This window comes from Notamacropus eugenii, chromosome 4 (genome assembly GCF_028372415.1).
Source record: "Notamacropus eugenii isolate mMacEug1 chromosome 4, mMacEug1.pri_v2, whole genome shotgun sequence".
In the NCBI taxonomy this organism is placed as follows: domain Eukaryota; kingdom Metazoa; phylum Chordata; class Mammalia; order Diprotodontia; family Macropodidae; genus Notamacropus; species Notamacropus eugenii.
This window is the reverse complement of record NC_092875.1, coordinates 462,596,105-462,620,654: the sequence shown is the minus strand read 5'-3', so window position 1 is coordinate 462,620,654 and position 24,550 is coordinate 462,596,105. Positions and strand designations below refer to the sequence as shown.

Genomic DNA, 24,550 nt, shown 5'->3' with positions numbered 1-24,550 from the left:
AGGAAATTGATAAGCTGAAGAATATCCAGATGAGAGCCACCAGGACAGTGAAAGACCATGTTATCATTATGAAGGACTGGCCATAGGAAATGGGTATTTTTAGCCTACTTCGAAGACCTAGAGGGAATCTTTTGGCTATGTTCAAATACTGGAAAGGTTGTTATGGCAAAGATGGGTGAATTAGACTTGTGTTGGTACTGTAAGTACAGAATTATTAGCAGTCAGGAGAAGTTGCAGAGGGATAAATTTAGATTAGAACCAGCTAGTTGCTTTGGGGGAAAAAGTAAATTCTCTCTCACTATATTTCTTCAAATTAAAGCTGTTTAATCACTTGTTTTATGGATAGGTGTTTAATCTTTTATTTACAATTTTGACCACTCTTCTTCTCTTATCCCCCACCTCTGGAAACCTCCACTCCCTTTTAGTTTTCATTTCAAATGAGTCATTCTAACTTTCAAGGCCCTCCACCAGTCTGCTTCTACCCACATTGCCCCTCTCACTCAACGCTACTCACTGCCCACTCCCTTCACTTCAGTCAAACCTCCTGGGATTTTTTGTACTGTTCTCCCACTCCCACATCCACCTCCAAAGCTATTTCCCTGCTGTTACTTATGCCTAGAATATCCTCCCACTTCATCTGTCAAGCAGCCTCCTTTCCTTCTTTCAAACCCACCCACAGACTCGTGTATTTTTCTAGGACATCCACCCCCAACCATCCTAAATGAATCGGGGGTGGAGTAGGAGAAGGGATGAGATTTAGAGATAGGAACTTGCAGGGACCCTATTATATTCCTGTGAGGGGAAAAAAAGAAATTGTGGGTCTAGCTATTAACACAAAAACTTTCTGGGAACAGAGAATGTGGTTTCTTTTTTTTATACATGTAGGCATTTTTAATGACAAAAACAATAAATAAGGAAGTTGTCACAGGAACTCCCTTGATGAAGGCTTTTCATTCAGGGTAGGTGAAGAATTAAACAATCATTTAAAAAAAAATTATCAGGTCACCTAGCAGAGTTCAGAAATCAAAGCCACAGGAAGTACATAGATCCTTCAGATTTATCTTTCTGTTTAGTTTTGAATTCAAATGTAGACTTTTCATTATTTTTGTAAGGGCAAAGGAGTCTAGAAATAGTGAAAAGTATTTCAAGTGTTGCATCACCTTTCTGCCTAGTATCTCACTTTGGCACAAAGGTAGTTTTGTCTGGGAGAAGCTTTCCTAGTGAAACATTGGGTGAAGCTGATAAATTCTAGGTTTTAGGAAGTGGTACAAAAATGACATTTCCAGTTTAGGTGTTAGTAGGAGGAAGGATTTTTATCATACCCCTTTGTCTCTATTTCAAATATAATCAAGATAAAGTATGCTTTTAAAAATTCTTAACAAGAATGCCTTCATTGGATTATGCATTGAGATATATATATATATATATATATATATATATATATATACACATGCTAAATGTAATAATACTTGTATTTTTAAGATGCTCAAGAGAGGCACAAGTTGTCTTTTTTAAAATGAAAACTGAACCTCCTTAATGACTTTGATAATCTACCTTCAGTATATTAATTACCGCAGTGAAAGTAAACTCTTCTTCTCCACTTTCACTTTATTATTAGACCTACACAACATGAAATCCCCCAAATTAAAAGAGACAGATGTTTGGATGCCTGCTGCCTTTTGATTCTCATCCCAAAATCTTAAGTTCAGAGTTTCTTCGGGTTAATACAGAATGAATTGTGTTTTAAAAAATGATTTAATAGAAACATTTTAAGAAAAACACAACCTGTGATCTGGCAGTATTCAGAATTCATAGAATTTTTTTTCCACTTGTAGTTTCAAGAAATTTCCTTGTTCAGATTTCCCTGGCATTAGTGAGTTAAAAATATAACTCCTTTGTGTCTTTGAAGTGAACTAGGCCCTAGTGTATCTGGTCACTTACTAAACAGAATTCTAATTGCTGTGTATTCTTCGCTTTTGTGATCACCAGGTTCTCTCATTCAAGTCCCTTCAGTTGAGAGGGGGAAGCTCAGTAAAGTTCGCCTGGGCTCATTGTCTTTGAAAAAAGAAGGAGAAAGACAATGTTTCTTATTTACAAAACACTTTTTAATTTGTACAAGAAGTTCAGGAGGAAAACTGCACCTGCTGAAGGTACTGTTCTTATATAACTACCCTATAATTAGTCTACACTCCTACAAGAATTCGGGTTTTTTAAAGTAATAAATGGGTTTCTAGCATTCAGCGTTATTTCAGCAAGAATCCTCACTATAGTAGAAGAAGTGAGATAATGATTACCAGTGATAAATTTTGCCTTTTTGTTACTTGGATCCAAAACAATGGAAACTCATTTTAAAGTGTTTGTGCTAGAAAGAAGTAGGATTAAATTCATGGACTAGACACCAAAAAATTATTGTTTGGTTGATGGTTATTGAACTATAAGAAAACTTTCCCAGGTCCCTGGAGGGATATCTAGTTCAGTGAGGCAAAAATTTGATGAATGGTTGATTAATGTGTGCCTTACATTATCTCTGCAAAAAAAGGGGGAAATAGCCTAAGCAAAATAGATGTGATTTTTCCATTCCCTGAACTACCATTAGTGAGTTGTATCTCCTTGATGAGTTGTGTCCTCTTAGAAGCTGCTACCAGGGTACTACCAAAGGCCTTGAAGTATAATTTACAAAAAATTTTCCTAGTAGTTTGTATGTGAGGGGAAGCCAAGGAAGGGGCCACCTCTTAGTCAGGAAGGCCTGGAGCCAAGTCTGGCCTATAATAAATGCTGTTTCTGTGACCCTGGGCAAATTATATCACCTAATCTCAGTGTCTAAAGAGAGTCTCCAAAACTGAACTGTAGAGCCAGCAAGGCTGAGGTTGTCTGGAGGGTGGGATAAGAAATGTTTCCTATGCTAGCGAAAAAGATAAGTCCAATATCTTTCCCTAAAAATATACACATACAATGTGGAGGGAGGAGGAGTTGGGTGGATGGGAAAAGGAAAGGGGAAAAGAAAATATTTCTTCCATGTTGATATCTTAAAAAAAATACCATGTTGATTATGGCAGAGATTTAAAATATGGTGTCTTCTTCACCTGAGACCTTCTGAAATAATAGAAGCTTTAAAATCACGCATAGCTTTCTAACCCTTCTGGAAGTCTTGCTAAGAAATGATTTGTTTCCACAGACAGGTGGTGTCCTCTCTCTCATAGAATGCACCTTGATTGAGGAGCCGGATGCAAGTGAGGATGATTGTGAGTCACAGTCTGCTGCTTATAATGAGTCTCCGCTCAAGCTGGAGACTTTTAAAATAGTGTCCCTGCTTATCTTCCATCATTGAAATGATGTTCTAAGAATATGGTGTACAAATAATAATGCCTTTTTTCCTCTTTCTGAAGACACAGTTTGAAAAAGCGAGATAGTCTTTTTCCCTTCTCTATTATATGGGAGTATTATTTAACTGTGTAATTTGTGCATCTTTTGGAACTATTTTTGAGTTCATATTGTACTATATTTTTCTTCTGTGGTAAATTGGACCATTTTTGGACAGCTAGCAGAGAGGAAAAAGAAATTGAATTGGCATATAATAATTGCACCATTTTGGGTAGCAGAAAACACTGGACCAGAAAACCAGGAAAATTGGCCATGAGCCTTACCTGCTCTGTAACCTTGAGCAATTCGTTGTCATCTCTGGGTCTCAGGTGCCTGATCTGCTTAATGGGAGCAGTCATTCTTATGCTATATCAGAGAGGTGTGTGAAAGTAAAAATAATCACAGGGTGCAAAAACATTCACATTATTAAAAAGGGCTATACTGGCAAGGGAATGTTACAGTTTCTGTAACTAATTACATGTTTCTTCTCTGTACGAAGCAAAAGGTTCTGGGCAAGTGTTTGGACACCTGGATTTTAAGATTGTGGTGGAACCTCCGGATTCTGCTCCTTTCACGGTTCTCTTGTTAGCACCTTCTCGCCAAGAAAAAGCTGCCTGGACAAGTGACATAAGTCAGGTAAGCCTGATGCTTTTTTCACATATACTTTTTTGTAATCTGTTTGGTCATAAGGTCACAAAGGGAAATTTTCAGAGATGTGGTTTAAAAAAATTTTTCATATATACTCTCTCTGGTCACACAACCTTGGGCAAGACAAGTAAGGCTACTCTTACCTCAGTTTCCTCAGCTGTAAATTGAGATCATTGGAGCTGATGACCTTTAAGATCTATTGTACCTGTTAAATTCTCTGACCCTGTAAGTTCCCTGAGAGTAGGGTCTGTCTTTTGCTTCTTTTTGTATCCCCAACAATTGGTACAAGGTCTGGAACATAGTAGGCACTTAATAAATGTTTGTTGATTGATTCATACAACTGGATGCTCATCATACCTTGTTGTATTAGTATAGTGGTCAGAACTTCCAATTGCAGAAGAGGTTTTGAGTGCCATTAGGTTCCTTTCATGTGGCAAAGCACCTGGTGCTGATTTTATCCTAGCTGAGCTTTAGAAGGTAGGGGGATCATTGCCCATACAAAAGCTGACTAAAATTTTCCAGGTTGTCTCACTATTGTCATTCTCTTGAATGAAATTGTTGATTGTTTCTATGATTTCTTCTTTAACCCAACCCTTCTTTAGGATTAGATTATTTAGTTTCCAATTGATTTTTGGTTTATCTTTCCATTGCCTTTTATTACATATAATTTTTATTGCATTATGATCTGAAAAGGATGTATTGATTATCTCTGCCTTTCTGCACTGGATTGTGAGATTTTTATGTCCTAGTACATGGTCAATTTTTGTAAATGTGCCATGTACCGCTGAGAAAAAGGTATATTCCTTTCTATTCCCATTCAATTTTCCCCAAAGATCTATCATATCTACCTTATCCAGAGTTTTATTTACCTCCTTAACCTCTTTCTTGTTTATTCTGAGGTTAGATTTATCGAGTTCAGAGAGGGGGAGGTTGAGGTCCCCCACTAGTATAGTGTTGCTGTCAATTTCTTCCTTCAACTCCCCCAACCTCTCCTCTAAGAATCTGGATGCTATACCACTTGGAGCATACATGTTTAGTAATGATATTGCTTCATTGTCTATGGTGCCTTTAGGAGGATGTAGTTTCCATCCTTATCCCTTTTGATTAGATCTGTTTCTGCTTTTGCTTTGTCTGAGATTAGGATTGCTACTCCTGCCTTTCTTACATGAGCTGAAGCACAATATATTCTGCTCCATCCTTTGACCTTTATCCTATGTGTATCCCCCCCGTTTCAAATGTGTTTCTTGTAAGCAGCATATTGTTGGATTATGGCTTTTAATCCATTCTGCTATCTGTCTCCATTTTATGGGAGACTTCATTCCATTCACATTCAGTTATGATTACAGTCTGTGTATTTCCCTCCATCCTCTTTCCCACCATTTGTGCTTTTAGCTCTTCCGTCTCCCTTCCCCTCCTCAATAGTACTCACTTTTCACCCCCTCCTCCTGCAGCCTTCCCCTCCTTCTTTTAGCCCCCCTCCTTTTTACTCCCCTTTACTCTTATTGCTTCTTCCCTCCCTTTTAGCCACCCTCCCCTTTCCCCCTTCCCCTCCTACTACCTATAGAGCTAGTTAGGATTATCTGCTTAAGATTATTGTTCCCTCCTTTAAACAAATCAGATGAGAGTATCTCTCAAACAATGCTCATCTCCCTCCCCTCCTTCCCTCTACTATAGTTTTGTACTTCTTCCTGTGATGTAATTTGCCATTTTCTGCTTCCTCCTTTTCACACCTTCTATTACAATCCCTTCTTATACTTAAATCATATTTTTGACGACATCATTTACTTTATACCCGTTCCCTCTATGTATATCCCTTTTATCATAATAGCTGCACAGTTCTCAAGATTAACAGGTATCATCTTCCCTTATAGGGAGGTAAACAGTTTGCCCTAATTGAGTAACAAGTTTTTGTTTTTGTTTTTTCCCCCCTGTTTACCTTTTTATGATTCTCTTGAGACCTGCATTTGAAGATCAAATTGTCTATTGAGTTCTGGCGTTTTGGTCAGGAAGCTCTGGAAATCCCTTATTTCGTTGAATGACTTTCTCCTTGCCTGAAATGTTATGCTGAACTTTGCTGGATAGTTGATCTTTGGTTGAAGTCCCAACTCCTTTGCCTTACGGAATATTGGGTTCCAATTCTTTCGATCTTTTAATGTAGAAGCTGCAAGGTCCTGTGTGATCCTGACTGTATGTCCTTGATATTTGAATTGTTTCTTTCTGGCTGCTTGTAGTATTTTCTCCTTCACTTAATAGCTCTGGAATTTGGCAACGATATTTCTTGGGGTTTTGAGTTTGGGATCCCTTTCGGGAGGGGAACGGTGGATTCTTTTGATGACTATTTTGCCCTCTGAGTCTAGTACTTCTGGGCAGTTTTCCTTGATGATTTCCTGGAAGATATTGTCCACACTCTTTTCTTCATCATGGGTTTCTGGCAGGCCAATAATTCTTAAATTTTCTCTCCTGGATCTATTTTCCAGGTCAGTTGTTTTTCCAATTAAATATTTTACATTTTCTTCTATCTTTTCATTCTTTAGATTTTGTTTGACTGATTCTTGCTGCCTCATTGAGTCATTAGTTTCTACTTGCCCAATTCTAATCTTCATCGTGTTGTTTTCTTCAGTTAACTTTTGCATCTCCTTTTCCATCTGACCAATTTTCCCTTTAAGGAGCTATTTTCTCCATTTAATTTTTGTACTTCCTTTTCCATTCGACCAGTTTTCCCAGTTAGGTTTTGTGTTTCCTTTTCCATTTGATCAATTTTCCCAATTAGGTTTTGGGTTTCCTTTTCCGTTTAATTAGCTCTTCCTTTTAGGGAATTATTTTCTCCAGTTAATTTTTGAACTTCCTTTTCCATTTGTTCAATATTTCCTTTTCAAAGTGATGTTCTCATCAGTGAATTCTTTTTTTATAATTTTAAAATCATTGGCCAGTTTTTCTTCTATTTCCTTCTTCAGCTGTTCCAGGAAAGCTAGTTGTGCTTGCTAGAGGTTCATAGTCCCTTCTGAAGTTTCAGATGGAAGTACAGTCTCAGCTCTGACCTCTTTGGTGTTTGTGTTTTGGTCCTTATCCCCATAGAAAGATTCTATGGTTTTTTCACTTTTCATCTGCTTTTTCCTATTCATGATGTTGGCTGAGTTGTAGCTTCTGGTTCTTTCAGTCAGAAGGTACAGAACTTTGTGTTGAGCTGATGTGTGAAAAAGCTAAAAGCAGGTTTCTGTTTTTTGTTTCCCAGATCAACCCTGGGGTTAGCTTGTTAAGTGTGTGGGAGGAGTGGTCTGGTCACAGGATATCTCCTCAGCTGAACTGAGGCAAAGGCAAGCTCAGGGGATGGTGATCCCTGCTTCCCTATTGTCTTCCCTTTTCCCCTGGAGGGCTGAGGCACGCCTAGATGCTAATGCGTGTGGGGCTCCTCTCCCAGCACTGAGGCTTGCCTGGGTCTCAGTGCGAATTTTCTCTGCCCTGGGTCCTCTGTCCTTCTGGATCGCCTCTGCCACAGTAGGAAGAATACCCCTTTGCTATTTTCCTAGCCTCTGGTGTTATGAGACTATTTGTCCCCTTCTGCTGTTCCCGCTGATCCAGGATTTTTCTGGGGAAATATTTTATGGTTCTTTCACGGTCATCAGGGGGGAGGAGAGAGCATTTACTGATCACTCCGCCATCCTCGCTCCGGGAAGTTCAAGTAGGTGACTTACCGAAGTTTAGTCTTCAGGCTGAAGGTTTCAAGGCCTGCTGTGCTGATATCTGGCGCTCAGCAGCTCTTACCAGCTCGGTTTGGCTGGTCTCCTGCTCCGCTGGTTCCGCCCGCCACTCTCAGGCTTCTCAGGTCCCTTCTGCCCTGCTGCGCTGACCGCGGTGCGCTGTGTGCTGGGGGCTCACCCCCGCGGAACAGATCCTTCCCGCAGACCCCCCAGTCTATCCTCGGCTCCGAATCCGTCAAAGTCTGTCACCCACTGGATTCCGCACCTCCAAAGTTTGGTCAGGTTCTCCTTTCAGAGGTATCCAGAGGAGTTTGTCCAGGAGCTTAGGTGAGTCATTGCTTTCACTCCGCCATCTTGGCTCCGCCCTCTAAAATTTTCCAGGTTATATGGCCAGAGGAAGTTATTCCCCAGGAGTTCAAGAATGCCTCCATTGTCCATCTCTATAAAGGTAAAAGTAAAGGAAATAGATTCCTGTGACAATCACAGGGAGGTCTCTCTCTTAGTCATTACTAGTAGAATCCTTGCCAGAGTTCTTCTTAATAGGCTGATACTTAACCTGTATCACCTGTACCTGAAGCCAGTGTGGCTTCAAATAGGGCCGAGGAACAGTCAATATGGTGTTTGCTACCTGACAACTCCAGGAGAAATGTCAGGAGCAGAACAGAGGTTTGTACACAATGTTTGTAGATCTGATCAAGGCTTTGGACTCTGTTGGTTGTGAGGGCTTATGGAAAATTATGTCAGAATTTGGTTGCCCAGAGAAGTTCATCAGCATTGTACATCAGTTTCATGATGGCATGTTTGCTTAGGTTCTGAATAGTGGAAAATGCTCTTGTGCCTTCCCAGTCAGCAATGGAGTGAAACAGGGCTGCGTGCTTGCTCCCAAGCTTTTTAGCATGATGTTTTCATGTTGTCAAATGCGTTCATTGAGGGTGAACATGGCATCAAGGTCAACTACCATACTGATGGTAAATTCTTCAATCTGAAAAGGCTACAAGCCAAGACCCAAGTGAAGGGAGTGTTTGGTGCATGATTTTCTGTTTGCAGATGATCGTGCACTCAATGCAGCCTCTGAAGCTGAGATGCAACAAAATGTGGATCAATTCTCTGCTGCCTGTGCTAATTTTGGCCTAATAATCAACATCAAGAAAACACAGGTGCTCCATCAGTCACCACCACATCATCCATAAGTGGAACCATCTGTTACAACAAATGGAGAAGATTTGAATTCTGTGGATGAGTTCACTTACCTTGGTATCGTACTTTCCAGGGATGTACACATTGACAATGAGGTTGACACACGCATTACCAGAGCTAGTTCAGTGTTTGGGAGGCTCTGAAGAAAAATATGGGAGAGAAGAGGTATTAGACTGACTATCAAACTGAAGGTCTACAGAGCCATTGTGCTGATCTCATTGTTGTATGATTGTGAAACATGGACAGTCTACCAGTGCCATGCCAGGAAACTGAATCGCTTCCATTTGAACCATCTTAGGAAGATTCTGAAGATCAACTGGCAGGATAAGGTACCAGACACTGAGGTCCTTGCTTGAACTAAGTTGCCAAGCATTCAAACTATGCTTCAGAGTGCAACTCTGATGGGCTGGCCACCTTGTTCAAATGCAAAAAGCATGCTTGCCAAAAAGACTTTTGTGGAGAACTCACACAGGGCAGGTGATCACATGGTGATCAGAAGAAGTGATACAAGGACACTCTCAAGGTCTCTCTCAAGAACTTTGGGTTTGACTGTGAGACATGACAGACACTGGCACAGGACTGCTCAGCATGAGTGCCCACATCAGAAAGGGTGCTGTGCTCTAGGAGCAAAGCAGAAGAATTGAGACAACACAAAGGAAATATAGGATATGAAGATTTGCAATATCCACCCCAAATGTTCATGCAGATTATCTGTGCCCAATCTGTGGTAGAGCATTCTGAGCTCGTATTAGTCTGATCAGCCACAGTTGGACACACTGAAACTTGACTTTATCATGGTGATATCATTGTGGTCTTCTTCAAGAAAGAAGGACAGCAACCATACCATAGTGTTATTTTTTTGAAAGAGAAAAATTTGCTTATAACATACTTATTGCATATTGGTCCTTGTTTGTATGAAATGAAAATAAAATCATTTTATTAAATACTGTGATTTAGACTTTCTCTCACACTTTCATACATACACATTCGCATTTTAAAAACAAATCCAATTACTAGATTAGAGGATATGTTTGACTTCATTACATCATGACACAATTATGATACAGTTACAGCCAGAAATTGTGAATTTGGGGTGTTTGGAAAGCTACAATCACATTATGACAGAAGTGCATCAAAGCTTACCTGTTGTAGGGAGCTGCTTTTGTGAAGCTGTTAGTGGTTCAGGATTTGCCACCTAAGGAAAAGCTTGTGTGTTCATTAAGTTGAGAAGGAAAGTAGAAAAGGTTCTTTCATCTCTGATGTAATTGATGGAGGATATCTGATTATCTGGGCCCCAGCACAGGGAGATGTAGTGATTTCACAGCCCACCTAGTTTTTATTCACTAAGGTGGCTGGATTCTCTTGAAATACTGGCCAAGTTAATTGATTAATTTAAGCCCCTGAAGCATGGCATGAGAGTCTAATGTTGGGAGAATATTTTCAAAAATATTGTTTAAATATTAGAGGATTGATTTCTAGGCTGTAACAAAGATATTGATGACTAGTGCAGTCTCATAAAAGACAGAAAAAGCATTAATGTTGCTGAATATTCTAGAAACATCTCTAGGGAAGAGCTCGAAGTATTTTTACACTAAAAAAAGTTTAAGTAAAAAGCAAAATATACTGAGGTTCTTGGATATTTGTTGTTTTGTGAATAGAAGCTTTTAGATAGGTGACAGAAGGGTGGACTGCTGTATTAGTCCTGATGTGTCGCCATTTCTTAGAAACTTAAGCAACAAGGTGAATGGCTACCAGTGAAGTCAGTCCTTTTAGGACTAGAAAAAGGAATCAAAACTTGGCTTGTTCTACTGCACCTGCTGTTAGATTCCTTATAATTTCATTTCATTGGTTCATTCAACAAACATTGATTAAGTACCTACTGTATACTGTTTTCATTGGGCTAATTATGGGGAAGGTAGAATGTTTAGATAAGACACCATCCTTACATTCACGAAGTTTACTGTCAGGTAGTGGTTCATTAATCCTTTTATTATCTTTATAATCATGCTGCCTAATTATTAAGGCAGGGTGGTGGAATAAGAACGTGTAGGTATTACAGTGAATTCATATTTATAATTATGGTAATAATGACATATTATAGACAATAGGTTCTGTCTATCCAAGCGGAACCAAGGACTTGTGACCATGAAATGGAAAAGATATTAGAATCAAAGCTGAGAATATTCTCTTATTGCTTTGAATATGTCTGTCAGCCTAGCCTGGTCGATAGCAATAGTGCTGAGGTGGGCCCTTCTGGAATATGCATTTCAGAACTGGAGAAGGGAGTTACTCCAGGAGGAGACATGGAGTAAGAAATCCCAAAGGGCGGTCTGGCATGGCCAAATTATGTGAGCTTCAGTAGACTGTTTTTCAAGGGTTGAATTACCAGAAAGATATAACTAGTAGGTATATGTGACAATGCAAGCTCAAACATAATTGGAGTAAGATAAAAGAAAGGGGAAAGTATGAGAAGATATGATAGAAGTTTCACAATTAATAGTAATAACTGTCATTATAAATGGAATGAGCTCATCCATAAAACAGAAAAAGAGTGGTAGATGGATTGGAAGGCAGAATTCAACAATATGTGTGCCTCCGAAAAACCACACTGGAAACATAAAGACTCACACAATTAAAACAAGGAGCTGGAACAGAATTTAATTTTATTTAAGGGGAGTTAAGAAAAGCAATCCTGTCCTCAAAAAAGTCAACAATAAAACTAAACATCATCAAATAAGTTAAAAAGGGATGTTTAAAGTCACCATAAACAATGAAATAATTGGAATAGGAACTGGACCTGTTATTTTATTGGCATAAGGAACTCCTGGGTAAGGAAACTCCCACTCACAAGGCAGGTCACACTTCCTCTGAAACCCTTCAAGTGCAAGAGTTAGCACACTGGAGACTGTGGACCACATTTGACCCTCTGTCTGTTTTTATGTTGCCATCAAGCTAAGACTGGGTTTTTTTTTGCATTTGTAAATAGAGTTTTTTTTTAAATATATATATTTTAAAATATTAGGGCCATATGAAAACAGGAGGCAGGCTGGATTTGTTCTGCAGGTCATAAGGCATAATTTGTCCACCACTGCTCCAGTGGTAAAGATTTGTCTAGGGAAATGTGAGGTTAAGAGACTTGTCTAGGCTTACACAGCCAGTATATCAGAGGTGAAATGTGCTGATGGAATAATGCCAACATTTAATATTTAACACTTACTCTGTATGCGCTGAATGTCAAGACATCTAAGTTAAGTGAATTAGAGGAAGAAACAGATAACAAAATTATGATAGTAGGATGCCTCAATATATACCTCTCAGGTCTAGACAAATCAAACAAAAAGATAAACAAGAAAGAATTTAGAATTTAGAATATGACTTTAGAAAAGGTAGAAATGATGCCTGTTATTGAATAGAAATAGAGTGGAATATCTCTATGTCTTGAACTTCTACAAAAACTTACCAGGTGTTGGACATAAATACCTCCTAAGAAATGCAACAGATCAGAAATACACCCTTTACTGACCACAGTGCTATAGTAATTATAATGATAAAATGCCTGTGAAGAAAAGATTCAAACTATAATAGGTATTAAATAACAGTCTTAAGAATTGATAGGTCAAAGAATAAATCATAGAAACTAGAGATATTTTCACTAAAGAAAATGATGAGACAAGGTACTAAAACTTCTGAGATGTTACCTGGACAGTCCCTAGGGTAAACTTTATGTTGTATAGCACTTCCATCAACAAAACAATGATAAAACAGAATGAATTGAGTATGCAGCTCAACTAGATAAAACAACAAATTGGAAAGCTCCAACAGAACACCAAAATAGAAATTCTGAAAATCAAAAAAAGATTAACAAAGTTCGAAGCCAAACACTTCATTGAATTAATAAAGAAAACTCATAACTTCTTTCAAAAACTAATCACAAAGATAATCCATAAATTAATCTGATTTTTAAAAGAGGAAAACCAAATTGCCAATGTAAAAAAAGAAAACAAAATGAAATAAAGGCTGTTATTAGAAATTATTTCACCTAATTGTACATCAACAAAATTCTTAACAAAAGCAATGGATGGATGTTGACAAAATTTATATAAAATAGGTAGATTAATGGACAAAAAAATAAAGAATTTAAATAGCACAGTCTCAAAAAAGAAGCTGAACAAACTATAAATGACTCCCCACCCCCAAAACCCCCAAATTTCCAGAACCATATAGGTTTATAAGTGAATCCTATCAAATATTTAAAGAACAGTTAGTTCCACTATTTGGATAAACTATTTGCAAAACTACGAATAAAAAAGAGATTCTATCAATTTCCTCTGTGGCATTAAAGTAGTCAGTCCCTAAACTAAGGAAAGACAAAGCATATGGATAAAACCATAGACCAATATCTCTAATGAAAATTGACAGTGAATAAACTACTAGCAAAGAGGCTATAGCAATATATTAAAAAGATTCTCTATTTTGTTCGGGTTGGATTTATATAAGGAATGAAAGGTTGGTTCAGTATTGGGAAAACTATAAATGTAAAATAATGAATAAAGTCAATTAAAACAATATTATTGTATCAATACATACAGAAAAAACCTGCAGCAAAATGCAATAATTATTTCTTTAAAAACCTTGAAAGGTGTAAGAATAAATGAGCCTTTCCTTAATATGACAAGTAGCATCTATCCAAAACCAAAAGCTAACATCAGTGGTGCGGGAAGACTAGAGGCCTTTCTGGAAAGATGATGTCTTAAAGCCAGCCTTGTGACAAATAAGAGGAGAAAGGGGTATATTCCAGGCTAGGTGACTGCTATAGCTGGGATCTAATTTGGAGCAAGCTTGCACCTCCAGAAGCCTAATAATGAGAGAAGAGGCAGTGAATCTCAGTCCAGGATAAAAGCTTAATGAGTAGGTGTGGCTCCTTCACAAGTAATAAAATAAGTCCAGAGAAATTGTAAGACTTTTTGTACATTGTTAACAAAACCCAATAGGATTAACTAGAAAGAACACTTTGGTTCACAATAACTGTAGACTATATAAAATATTTGGGAGTCAACCTGCCAAGAAAGAGAAAGGAACTATATTGCCCAATTTGCATTGGCACTAGCAGGTTGGTTGCCCAGATGAGTGGCTCCTATTACTTTTAGGAGTATTAGGGTAATTCCCCCCATTATCTCAGCTGAGAACGTTGCCTCATATTTTACAGAAAAAATGGAGACCATTCACCAAGAGCGCTTTCTTCTCCCTTCTTCCTCATCTCTTATCACTCAAGATGCCTTCTGCCACTCTTTCTTCACCTGTCGCATGTAACAAAATGGCTTTACTCCTTATCAAGGCTAATCCCTCTATTTGTTCAAGGGATCTCCTCTAACAGATTGCCCCCACTGTCATCCCAACTCTTCTAGTATTTTTGATACATCTCTGTCTACTGGCACATTTCCTGTTGACTACAAATATATTTCCTGTTTATTACAAACATTCTCACATATCCTCATCCTGCAAAAACTCTTACTTGTATTAACCAAAAACAATATCACAAGTCCATGAGACGTTACATTGCAACTAGATTTATTACAGGAGACATGAACATCTGATTCTTTCTTTCACAACATGACTGATAAGTAGAAATATGTTTAACACAATTGCACCTGTATAACCTGCATCCGACTGCTTTATGTCTTGGGGAGGGAGAAAAATTTGGAACTCACAGTCCTATAAAAGTGAATGTTGAAAACTGTCTTTACATGTAATTTGAAAAAAATAAAATACTAATAAGTGGGGGGGGGGGAAGAGAGAAATGAACATGCATGTGAAACCCTAAACTAGAGCAAAGAGTTCACAATTCAAACAGAAACTTGTTTATGAAATTGTGATGCAGCGAGAAGGAGGAGAATAGAAACCTCCACCTAAATGGGAGTGACAGTGGAGGAGAAATCATGAATAATTACAGCCTGTTCCAGGAACTAGACTGACACACTCTCTCTCAGCTCTTGGCATTTTCTCTGGTTTTCTTTCATTCCTAGAATGTCTTTTCTCCTCAACTCTACCTACTGACTTCCCTGATATCCATTAAGTCCCAGCTAAAGTCTCATCTTTTAGAAGAAACCTTCCCTAACACTTGCTAATTTTAATGCCTTCTCGCTGTTAATTATGTCCTATCTATCATATAGATAGGTAGTGTGATGAATGAAAAGTTCGAGAGACATAGTTACTGAGTAATTAATCATTTTGTTAATTATAGCTAGTGAATAATTAATAAAAGGATGGTCATTTGGCTATCTTTCATGAACCAAAAACAGATAATGGTGCTCTCTTGATGCTTATATGTCTTTGGAAGAACAGGTGTTTCTGACAGGTGGCAGTCAACTCTAATTGGTTAACCATAAGAAGGATGAATATTATAATGACATGTGAACCTATTCTAATGAGAAACTGGGGAATGACTTGAATTATGTCATTCTTCCTCCCAGACCACCCGTAGCCTTGGGAATTCTAGACAAAGAATTTGAACTCTGGAGGACGAGTCTTCCTGACTTCAGGCTCAGCCACCTAGCTGCTCTGTTTGTCTGTAAGAGGGATGTTAAATATTTGCTGCTTGATTTGATAGGCTGTCAATTGCTAGTTGTTGGAGGGTAGGGCATCTAAAAGCATTTATTTCTAAGTCCATGTTTATAAGACTAAAATGACTGGACTTCTGTAGAATCAATTAAATGGTAAAACTGATTGAATCAAACTGTTTCTGTAGAGTTAGCCAGGTAGAATGTTTAATTGCTTGTGAGCATGTCTCGGGCAGGGTAAGATGAAATAGGAAAGAGAAATAAGTTTAAAATTCTTCACTCACATACTTAGAATGGACAAAAATCTTATTTTCTGGTCTTTTCAAGGAGAGGAATTAGGAAGAAAATCAGTTATGAGATTTTTTTTGTTCCCTTTTTCCACACACACACACACACACACACACACACACACACATCTCATATATGTACAAAAAAGAGGCAAAAGACAGCCCTGCAGGAACATACAATTTAATAAGGGAGGCAACATGCAAAAAATTTATACAAAGCAAGATACACACACATGTGCATATGTATGTATGTGTGTATATGCACATACACACATACATACATACATCTAGATCTAGATCTACATATATCTGGCTTTCTATATATTATTAGATGCTATTATTCTGTGGCATATGATTGTTATATATGGTGTATAGAAAGACATACACATACATGTTATATGATTATTATTCTGAGTTATGGTAATTCTCCACTGGTGACTTGAGGGAAGCTTTATAATATGCTCTGCAACTGGCCAAATATCATGCGTATTTGTGACACTTCCACAAACGTAGGGAGGCTTAGAGGTGAGCTTCTATCCTTTTAGCTAAGACCAGTAATTGTAGAGAAGCTTGAGCCACAAACCCGTAAGCATGATAGTAAGCCTGGGTAGACACTGGAACATGAAATGAATGCAATGGGTTTTTTAAGTGGTCAACTCTTCAGCCTCAAATTTTGGACCTATAAATAGTTGATAGAAAACAATATGTTTGGGAAGCATTAACTACTTCCATGTTATGTTAGTGATGTCAATGTTTAATTACGGCCTCAAATGGTACTTAAATATGTAATTCATCGTTCATGCAATTTTAGGTTCTAAAAAATTGTAGCTTTGGAAAGTGAGACCCAGGTAGTTTAAAATATTTAAAGCTTGTGAAGGAGTTCATACACTAATCTGGAACTTAAAAAAGAATTTTGGCATCAATTTATTTTTCTGTTCTTAAAGAAGGGTTCCCCCATGGTTGGTGTTAAAGTCTGATACTTGAGTGAGCTGGTTACTAAAATATTACATTGTTTTCAAGAACAATTTTAATCGTCCCATGCAATTCAGTCTTCCAGAAATGTAGATTGTAAGGGAACCGTGTTAAATTTTTTTGAGCCTTTAAGGGATTGTTGAATGGAGAAACACAGATTCTGGGTACAACATACTTATATGCACATGTAAAATATGTATGCACGAGTGTATGTACCTATGTAGCAACTTCTACACTTTTTTTTTTCAGTATTTCACCTTTTCCCTTTTCTTTCTGGTTAAGGAAGCAGCCCTGAGAAATTTTAATAACCTTTCTCAGAAATCCCAGGGGGAAGTTAAGGAGTGGATGGATAATCAGGGACACTCCTTCCAGATTTTGAATACAGGAGAAAGTGCTCTACAATCTAGAAACTGACTGCCTCTTTGCTAGGGGAGAGAGGAAGCAAATTGTGTATCCATGATTCAACATGGGGTTGGGCACAGATTTGCTTTTTATGGTCAAAGTACATTCCTATATCCCCTCTTCCCCCACAAGAAACCCTCTGTATGTGAGGCTTATGGTTGCAAGGTTTTTGTTTTTGTCTTGTCTATTGTTTTGATTTGTTTGGCAAAAGAAGGGTTTAGAATAATAGTAGATACCTGAGAAAAATCAGAAGACAATGGAATGTTTTTCACAGCCTTGCCTAGAGTAAGAACACCAAATAAAGCATGACAAACTAAATATACAACAGACAATTTGGGTTGCTTGAAATTAAAATGCTTTTGCGATAAAATTAGTGCAACTAGAATAAGAAAATAAACTGTAAAATAGGAAAAAAAGCTTCATATCAATTCTGTCTGATAAAGGTCTGATAAAATACATGGGAAATTGATAGATATGTAGCAAGAGCCGTTCTCCCAAATGTAAGTGGTTCAAGGATGTACGCAAGCAATTTTCATAAGAAGAAATGGAAACTGTCTACAGCTGTATGTTCCAAGCTCTTAAACATAAATACAGATGGAAACAACTTAGGTTTCTATTAGATTTCCAAAGGTGAAAATGATGAATGTTGGAAATGGCATGAAAAGACAGTGACACTCCTATAGAGCTAGTGGATCTATGAATTGTTCCAGTCATTCAGGGAACCAGTTTGGAATTATTTTTTAAAAAAGTCATTAAATCCTGCAGCTCTACTACCAGGCGTATACTCCTCAAAGACAAAGAGAAGGGTCCCATGGGTACAAAAATATATGTAATGGCAAAAATATTTTAATAGCCAAAAAATACAAACTAAGTGGATGACTATTATTAGGGACTAGTTGAATAAATACTCCTGTACTAATGTAATGGAGTACTATTGTGATATAAATAATATTATAGATACCTAGGATACCTAGGAAGACGACCTGTATGAACTGATGCAGAGTGAAATCCATCAGAGTTGAGAACAATTTATTCGTTAACCACAAGAGTGTAAAGGAAAGCAATTTTAAAAGACATCAGAACTCTCATCAATTTCATGACTAATTTTGACTCCAGTGGCCTGATGTCCAGATTCAATTGGGAATTTTGTTATGGTTTGTTATCGGTTTTTCCTATCACTTACAAGCAAGTGATTTTTATAAAGGAGTGATTCTGTGGTTTACAGTGTCTGCACCAGAAATAAGAATGACAGCCCAAGCACAAAATATGGTATTCCCAACCTCTTCTCTCAGTCTTCAAATTCTACTTCTCCTTGTCTGTTGGTTCCTTCTATATTGTCTACCAACATACTGAAGTTTCCCCATTCTTAAAAGAACTAGATCTTACTATCTCCTCAAACTCTTATTCTATAGATTTTCTTCTTTTCTTAGTGAAACTTTTAGAAAAATCTGTGTGCTTGTAATTTCTTCAACTTTTTCTTCCCTTTTCTCTCCTCTCGCTTTTTGATTTTTATCCCTCAAATGCAGTAGCTCTCTGTGCTTACAAATGATCTAATATTTGCCAGATTTAAAAGTTTTTTAATAGTTTTTATTCATGATATCTCTGGGGGAAGGGAGGAAGTATTTATATGCTGTCTACTATGTTCACACATATATACACACATATGTAGAGTATATGTATATATATGTGTGTATTTTTATGTTTATGTGTGCTCTTGAATATCATTTGCTCCTCATATTCGTCCTCCTTGCGATGTAGGTGCCATTATTATCCACATTTTACAATTGACGAGACTGAGACTTGCTCAGGGTCACATAATTAGTACGGGTTGGAGGCTGGATTTGACCTTGTGTCTTCTGACTCCAGGCGTGCCTACCAGCTGCCTCTAGTCCTTTGGACTCTGTTGACCACCCTCTCCTCCTGGATGTTCTGTCCTCTGTGGGTTCTTATGACACTGCTTTCTCCTGGCTGGCCTACCTATCCAGCCTTCTCTCCCTGTCCTTTCCTACTTCGTCATCCCTGTCATTTCCCAAGGCTTTCTCCTCTGGCCTTCTCTCTGTATACTGTCTCAGTGACTTCATCAGCTCCCATGGGTTTAATGATCATGTCTGTGCAGATGATTCACAAAAATATACATATATATGTGTATGTGTACACACACACACACACACACACACACACACACACACACTCAGTCTCTCTCCTAAGCATCAGTTTTGTCCCAAAGACATTTCAAACTCAATGTGCCTAAAACAGAACTCATTAGCCTTCCCTACAAAGGCTCCCCTCTTCCAAACTTTCCTATTTCTCTCAAAGGCACAGCTGTTTTTCCAGTTTTCCGGGTTTGTAACTGTTGTTATCCTTGACTCTTAACTCTTTCTCATCCCACATTTCTGGTCAGTGACCATATCTTGCCATTTCTGTCCCCACAACATTTCTTGCATAGTTCTCCTTCTGTTTGCTCACAAAGCCACCACCAGTTTCAAATCTTCAGTTCTCACCAGGTTACTACCTCCTGATTGTTTTCCCTGCCTTATATTTTTCCCCATCTTCCATCAGTTACCAAAGCAGTTTCTTTCAGTGCAGATCTAAGCATGTCACTCTCTAATCAATGAATTCCATTGGTTCTCTGTGACCTCCAGAAAAAAATATAGTCTTTTTAAAAAAATTTACTGTTAAGGACTTTTATAACTTGGCTATATCCTATGTTTACAGGATACTAATGTATTCCCTTACAGAGAATACATTATTCTCCTCTTCCCTACATTATGTGGTCCAGCCAAATTGGCCTCCTCTCTATTCCCCACACATAGCAATCTTTTGCTGTCCCTCCCATGGAACAAGGGAGGGACACTAGCACTTCACTAGCTATGCTTCATAGAATCTCTCTTTCTTCAAGACTTATCTCAAACCTTAGCTCTCTTCTTTCTGCATGTGGCACTTGTACCCTTTCTCCTCTCCTCCCTCTACCCCCAAGTTCTGGAACCAAGAATCAGGATCTGATTGACCTCAGCCTTAGTTCCTGGGCAGGCTATGTCCATCTGCTGCCCCCTTTGGCCCCACCCACTATCCCAGGAAGTTCCCAGACTGCAGTTACATTTTATTGTTCTGGAATCAGAGGAAGAATCAGAGAAAGAAACTGAGTGACGTTTGGTGGCAGCTTTCTAAGTTGAGGAGTGGGCAAATGGCTTCCGGTGGATTAAAATGTTGATACCTTAAGGCAGGGGGTGGGGAACCTATCGCCTCAAGGCTTCATGTGACCCAGTAGGTCCTCAAGTGTGGCCCTTTGACTGAACCCAAACTTCACAGAACAAATCCTTTTATTAAGGGGATTTGTTCTGTAAAATTTGGACTCAATCAAAAGGTTCCACCCAAGGACCTAGAGGCAGCAGGAACTAAGGGAAAGGAAACTTGACCTAATCACTCAGGACACAGCCACGTGGTGGCAATATAGGACTATTCAAAGGCGGTGAGGGGCAGTTAATTAATCTAATTGCTGCAATAATAATAACAATAAAACAGCTCACATTATATAGTACCAATGGATGCAAGGCACTGTGATAAATGTTTTATAGTTGTCATCTCATTGAGCCTCACAATAGCCATGAAAGATGTGGCAGGTGAACGATGAAGTGAATGAGGAAACAAAGGCTTGCTCTTCGGAGCCTATCTATTTATTAAGTAATGCATGCTAATTGCGTACCAGATCCATTCCAGGCCTTCCTCAGCTTTGGACTTGGACCCCAAATACAGGGGAAGACAGGTTTTTATACATTAAAAACAAGATCAACCAATTAAAAGAAAAAAATTAACTAGGGTACAAAATTAGGTAACCTGCTATCTAATTGGAGGAAAGATTGGGGATTTTCCAGGTTGTGAGGGGGAAAGCAAACAGGTACAGTTCCCCGAAATCAGAAAAAGAGGTATCTCACTCTCCCCAAGTGCCTGGATTTAATCAAAGCAAATGGAAACTAGCTGATTAACTAGTTTTTGGATAAGGGTTACTTGGGACGAACAATTATGAGAAAACTCCGTGCATCAAGGACTGACTGGTTTTCAGGTCAGCAGAGCCTAGGTCCTTAGTTAAGAGTCTCTAAGCAGAAAGCGGAGGTGGTACAGCTTCTTAGCCATGCAGGATTAGGTGCCAACAATGCAGTAAGGTTTTCTCATAATTCCCACAATTGAATAAAGTTTTCTCATAAGACAGAAAATTGGATTAGACCCATTATTGAAAAGAAAGGGAAATGAGCCAACTCCAGAATTAAGTCACAAGATACGGTCACTGTAGCTTACTCAATTTCCATTCCCAGTAACTGTTTTAATTCCTTCAGAGGGAGGTACTGCTATTATGCTTATTTTACAGAAGAGGAAACTGAGGCCAACAGAGGTGAAGTGACTTGCCCAGGGACATGTAGTTAGCAAGAGTTTAACATCAAATTTGAACTCAGGTCTTCCTGACTACAAGCTCAGTGCGCTATCCACTATGCTACCTAATTGAGACTTACAGAGTCAATCTCAGGGGGATTCTTTGTGACAATAACAAACTTTTAGAGAATGAGGGGAATAGGGTCCTCTAATCCATCCTCCTTAAAGAAATGTTTGCCAAAGACTTGGGCAGCGTATGATATTGTCTACACGATAAAAGTGGAAGTATGCTAGACTAAAGACACTTGGGTTCAAATAATTTCTCTTGTCACATGCTAACCATGTGAAGGGTCACCTAGGTGGTATAGTGGATAGTGTGCCTGTCATGAAGTCAGGAAGGCTCATCTTCCTGAGTTCAGATCTGGCCTCACTTACTAGCTGTGTGGCCTTGGGCAAATTGCTTAACCCTATTTGCCTCAGTTTCCTCATCTGTAAAATGATCACACAATGGAGAAGGAAATGGCAAACCACTCTAGTATCTTTGCCAAAAAAACCCCAAAAGGGGTCATGAGGAGTCAGATATGACTGAAAGGATTGAACCACAACGAGAAATTAGACAAATCACCTAACCTCTCAGTGCTCCCAGACACTCTAAGACTATAAATTGGAGCACAGTTGCTGGTTTGCATTAGAGGGAGTTTGTTCACCAGAAATTCTCTACCTCAAATGAAATCACAAGCATGGACCCTTACAAAATTATTCTGTCTATATCGGCTTTTCAGTGTTTGGTGACTGCAGAAAGGGACATAAGGTCAGAGCATTAGAAGTAGAAGGTAGAGACCGTCTCATCTGACTTTATCATTTCATAGGTCAGGAAACTGAGGCTTAGAAAGTGATTTGTCTAGATCAGATTTAAACCAGGTTCTCTGACCTCATTATAGATCTGTAGAAATGGTATTTTTGGTCCTTTGAGTCCTGAAAATCCAGGACTCCAGAAACCTGAGAAGTGGCCATGGATCTCCATCTGCCTTGAGTTGTAATTGCGGATTTTGGGTTGTCTTTTTTCAATTTCCACAGTGTGTCGACAACATTCGGTGTAATGGCCTGATGACAATAGTGTTTGAAGAAAATTCCAAAGTGACAGTGCCGCATGTGATCAAGTAAGTGCAGCCTTTTTCTTCACTCATTTTTTAACCAGCGTGTGTGAATGTGAGTGTGTGTGTGTGTGAGTGTGTTCGTCCTTCGTTGCCAAAGAAGACCATGCCATCAGAGAAATAGTGACATGACTTGCACTTGACTTTGTTTTGAGTGAGGGAGGGCTGTCCAGGTCACCAGCCTCACTTCTCCTCCAGAACCATCTGAATCCAGTGACCAGATATTCCTCAGGATGACTGGAGATGACCCAGGATGAGGCAGTTGGGGTTAAGTGACTTGCCCAAGGTCACACAGCTAGTGAATGTCAAGTGTCTGAGGTGAGACTTGAACTCAGATCCTCCTGACTCCTGCACTGCTGCTCTATCCACTGCATCACCTAGCTGCCCTTTTTAACTAAGGCCAAGCTGTTGGACGAGGTGCCATTACTAGAACAGCAGTAGAAAAGAATTGTGTCATGTGACCTGTCAAACTTGTCCTACTTGCTGTCATGCCATGTTTCAGTTTTTATGAATGATGGCCATTGCCAGAGACATGCCCAACCTCAACCCTCTCTTAGGGCACGTTTGATCTTGGGACCAGAAGAGGCCATCGCAAGTTGTTGAACTGTTAACCAAAGGAGAGTAATTTTGCCCTAACACAGGAAAGTTATGCAACAAGGGTACAGTGAAACTTTTCTAGGAATAGTCCTCACTGTCTTCATATGGTAGGATAACGTGATTCACATGCTGCTCATAAATTCACAGAGTTAGAGAGACCTGATTCCACATGGGTGAGATTTTTTTCCGAGTAGGTGAACAGGAAACTACACCAGTCAAAGTAGGCCAGTTAGCTCCTGGGTGAACTGATATGTCTCCTTTTAGGGAAAACTGATCCCTCATGGCAGGAGAAGAGGAAGGTGGGTCTAACCCATGTAGAGAAAAGTATGGCGGGATGGACCTAATTCTGACCTTCCCCTAAATTATGGGGAAACACTGATAGATATTTATCCTGGCACAACCATTTATTAGAAAGTTTCTGCAAAGATATCATTGACTTGATTATTTTGTCCCACTTTAAAATGTTCTTTCAATTTTGGTAAAGTGATAGGTTTATCTTAGAAGAGAGAATCATGAGAGCCAACACCGATCTGTGTTTACAGACAAGAAGCAATGGTTTACTTGTTTTGTTGGCTTTAGCAACTCCTGCAAATTATGCTGCTTATAACTGATTTGACTCTGAAGCAAGTCAGAATGACTTCAATGGCTAAGGCCATTTTCCTTCTAACCACCATACATAGAGAGTACTGAGAGATTATTTGTTTGGTGTTTCTCAGCCTATTATGGCTAGTTAGGGTCATTTTCCCAGCTTCCATATCACCACCCAGAATTTCTGATTTGTTTTCCAACATATGACTACAGAGCAAAATCTGGAATTTAAAGTGATTGCAAAAAAACCCTGGAATATTCTGTAGATTCTTTGCCCTCTGATTAAAGTTTTGCCACTGCTTGTCTTCTGCTTGTCTTTGGTTTCTTTTCTATCTTCAAATGTTACTTTTGAAGTTTATTGGTAGATATGTAGCATTATAGCTATACAGTTAGAAGAGACCTCGCGGGCTATGAGTTTATCGGGTCATGGTATGAGCAATTGTGTTCCACTTTTCAGGAAAACTCATGTGGTGGTCATGAGACCTTGTCTTCTTTTCTCCTGTAGTTTATGCAACAAAAGTGCTTAGCACAGTGCCTTACATGCAGTAGGCACTTAAAGGTTTGATTGATTGATTGATTATGGATAATATCTTATAGAATTAACTGGTTGTATCTAGGCAGTAACAGCTATTTGAAAGATACTTTTCGTCTTCACTTTCTTTTTAATCTCCATTTTCTCTTGAAAGAGAGCTTTATCTTTTTGAGGAAGGAGAAGCAGTAACTTC

General features: G+C 38.7%; 1 protein-coding gene across 5 annotated transcripts in view; it reads left to right on the top strand.

Moving 5' to 3' along the window:
• The window catches only part of RASGRF2 (Ras protein specific guanine nucleotide releasing factor 2), a 327,187-nt gene that overhangs the window by 151,152 nt on the left and 151,485 nt on the right, over positions 1-24,550 (top strand). For all 5 annotated transcript variants that reach the window (XM_072606257.1, XM_072606256.1, XM_072606259.1 and 2 more), the window contains 4 exons: positions 1,990-2,150; positions 3,176-3,242; positions 3,860-3,996; positions 22,564-22,646. In XM_072606257.1, coding sequence (XP_072462358.1) covers positions 1,990-2,150; positions 3,176-3,242; positions 3,860-3,996; positions 22,564-22,646 — 448 coding nt within the window. The remainder of the gene's footprint in view (positions 1-1,989; positions 2,151-3,175; positions 3,243-3,859; positions 3,997-22,563; positions 22,647-24,550) is intronic.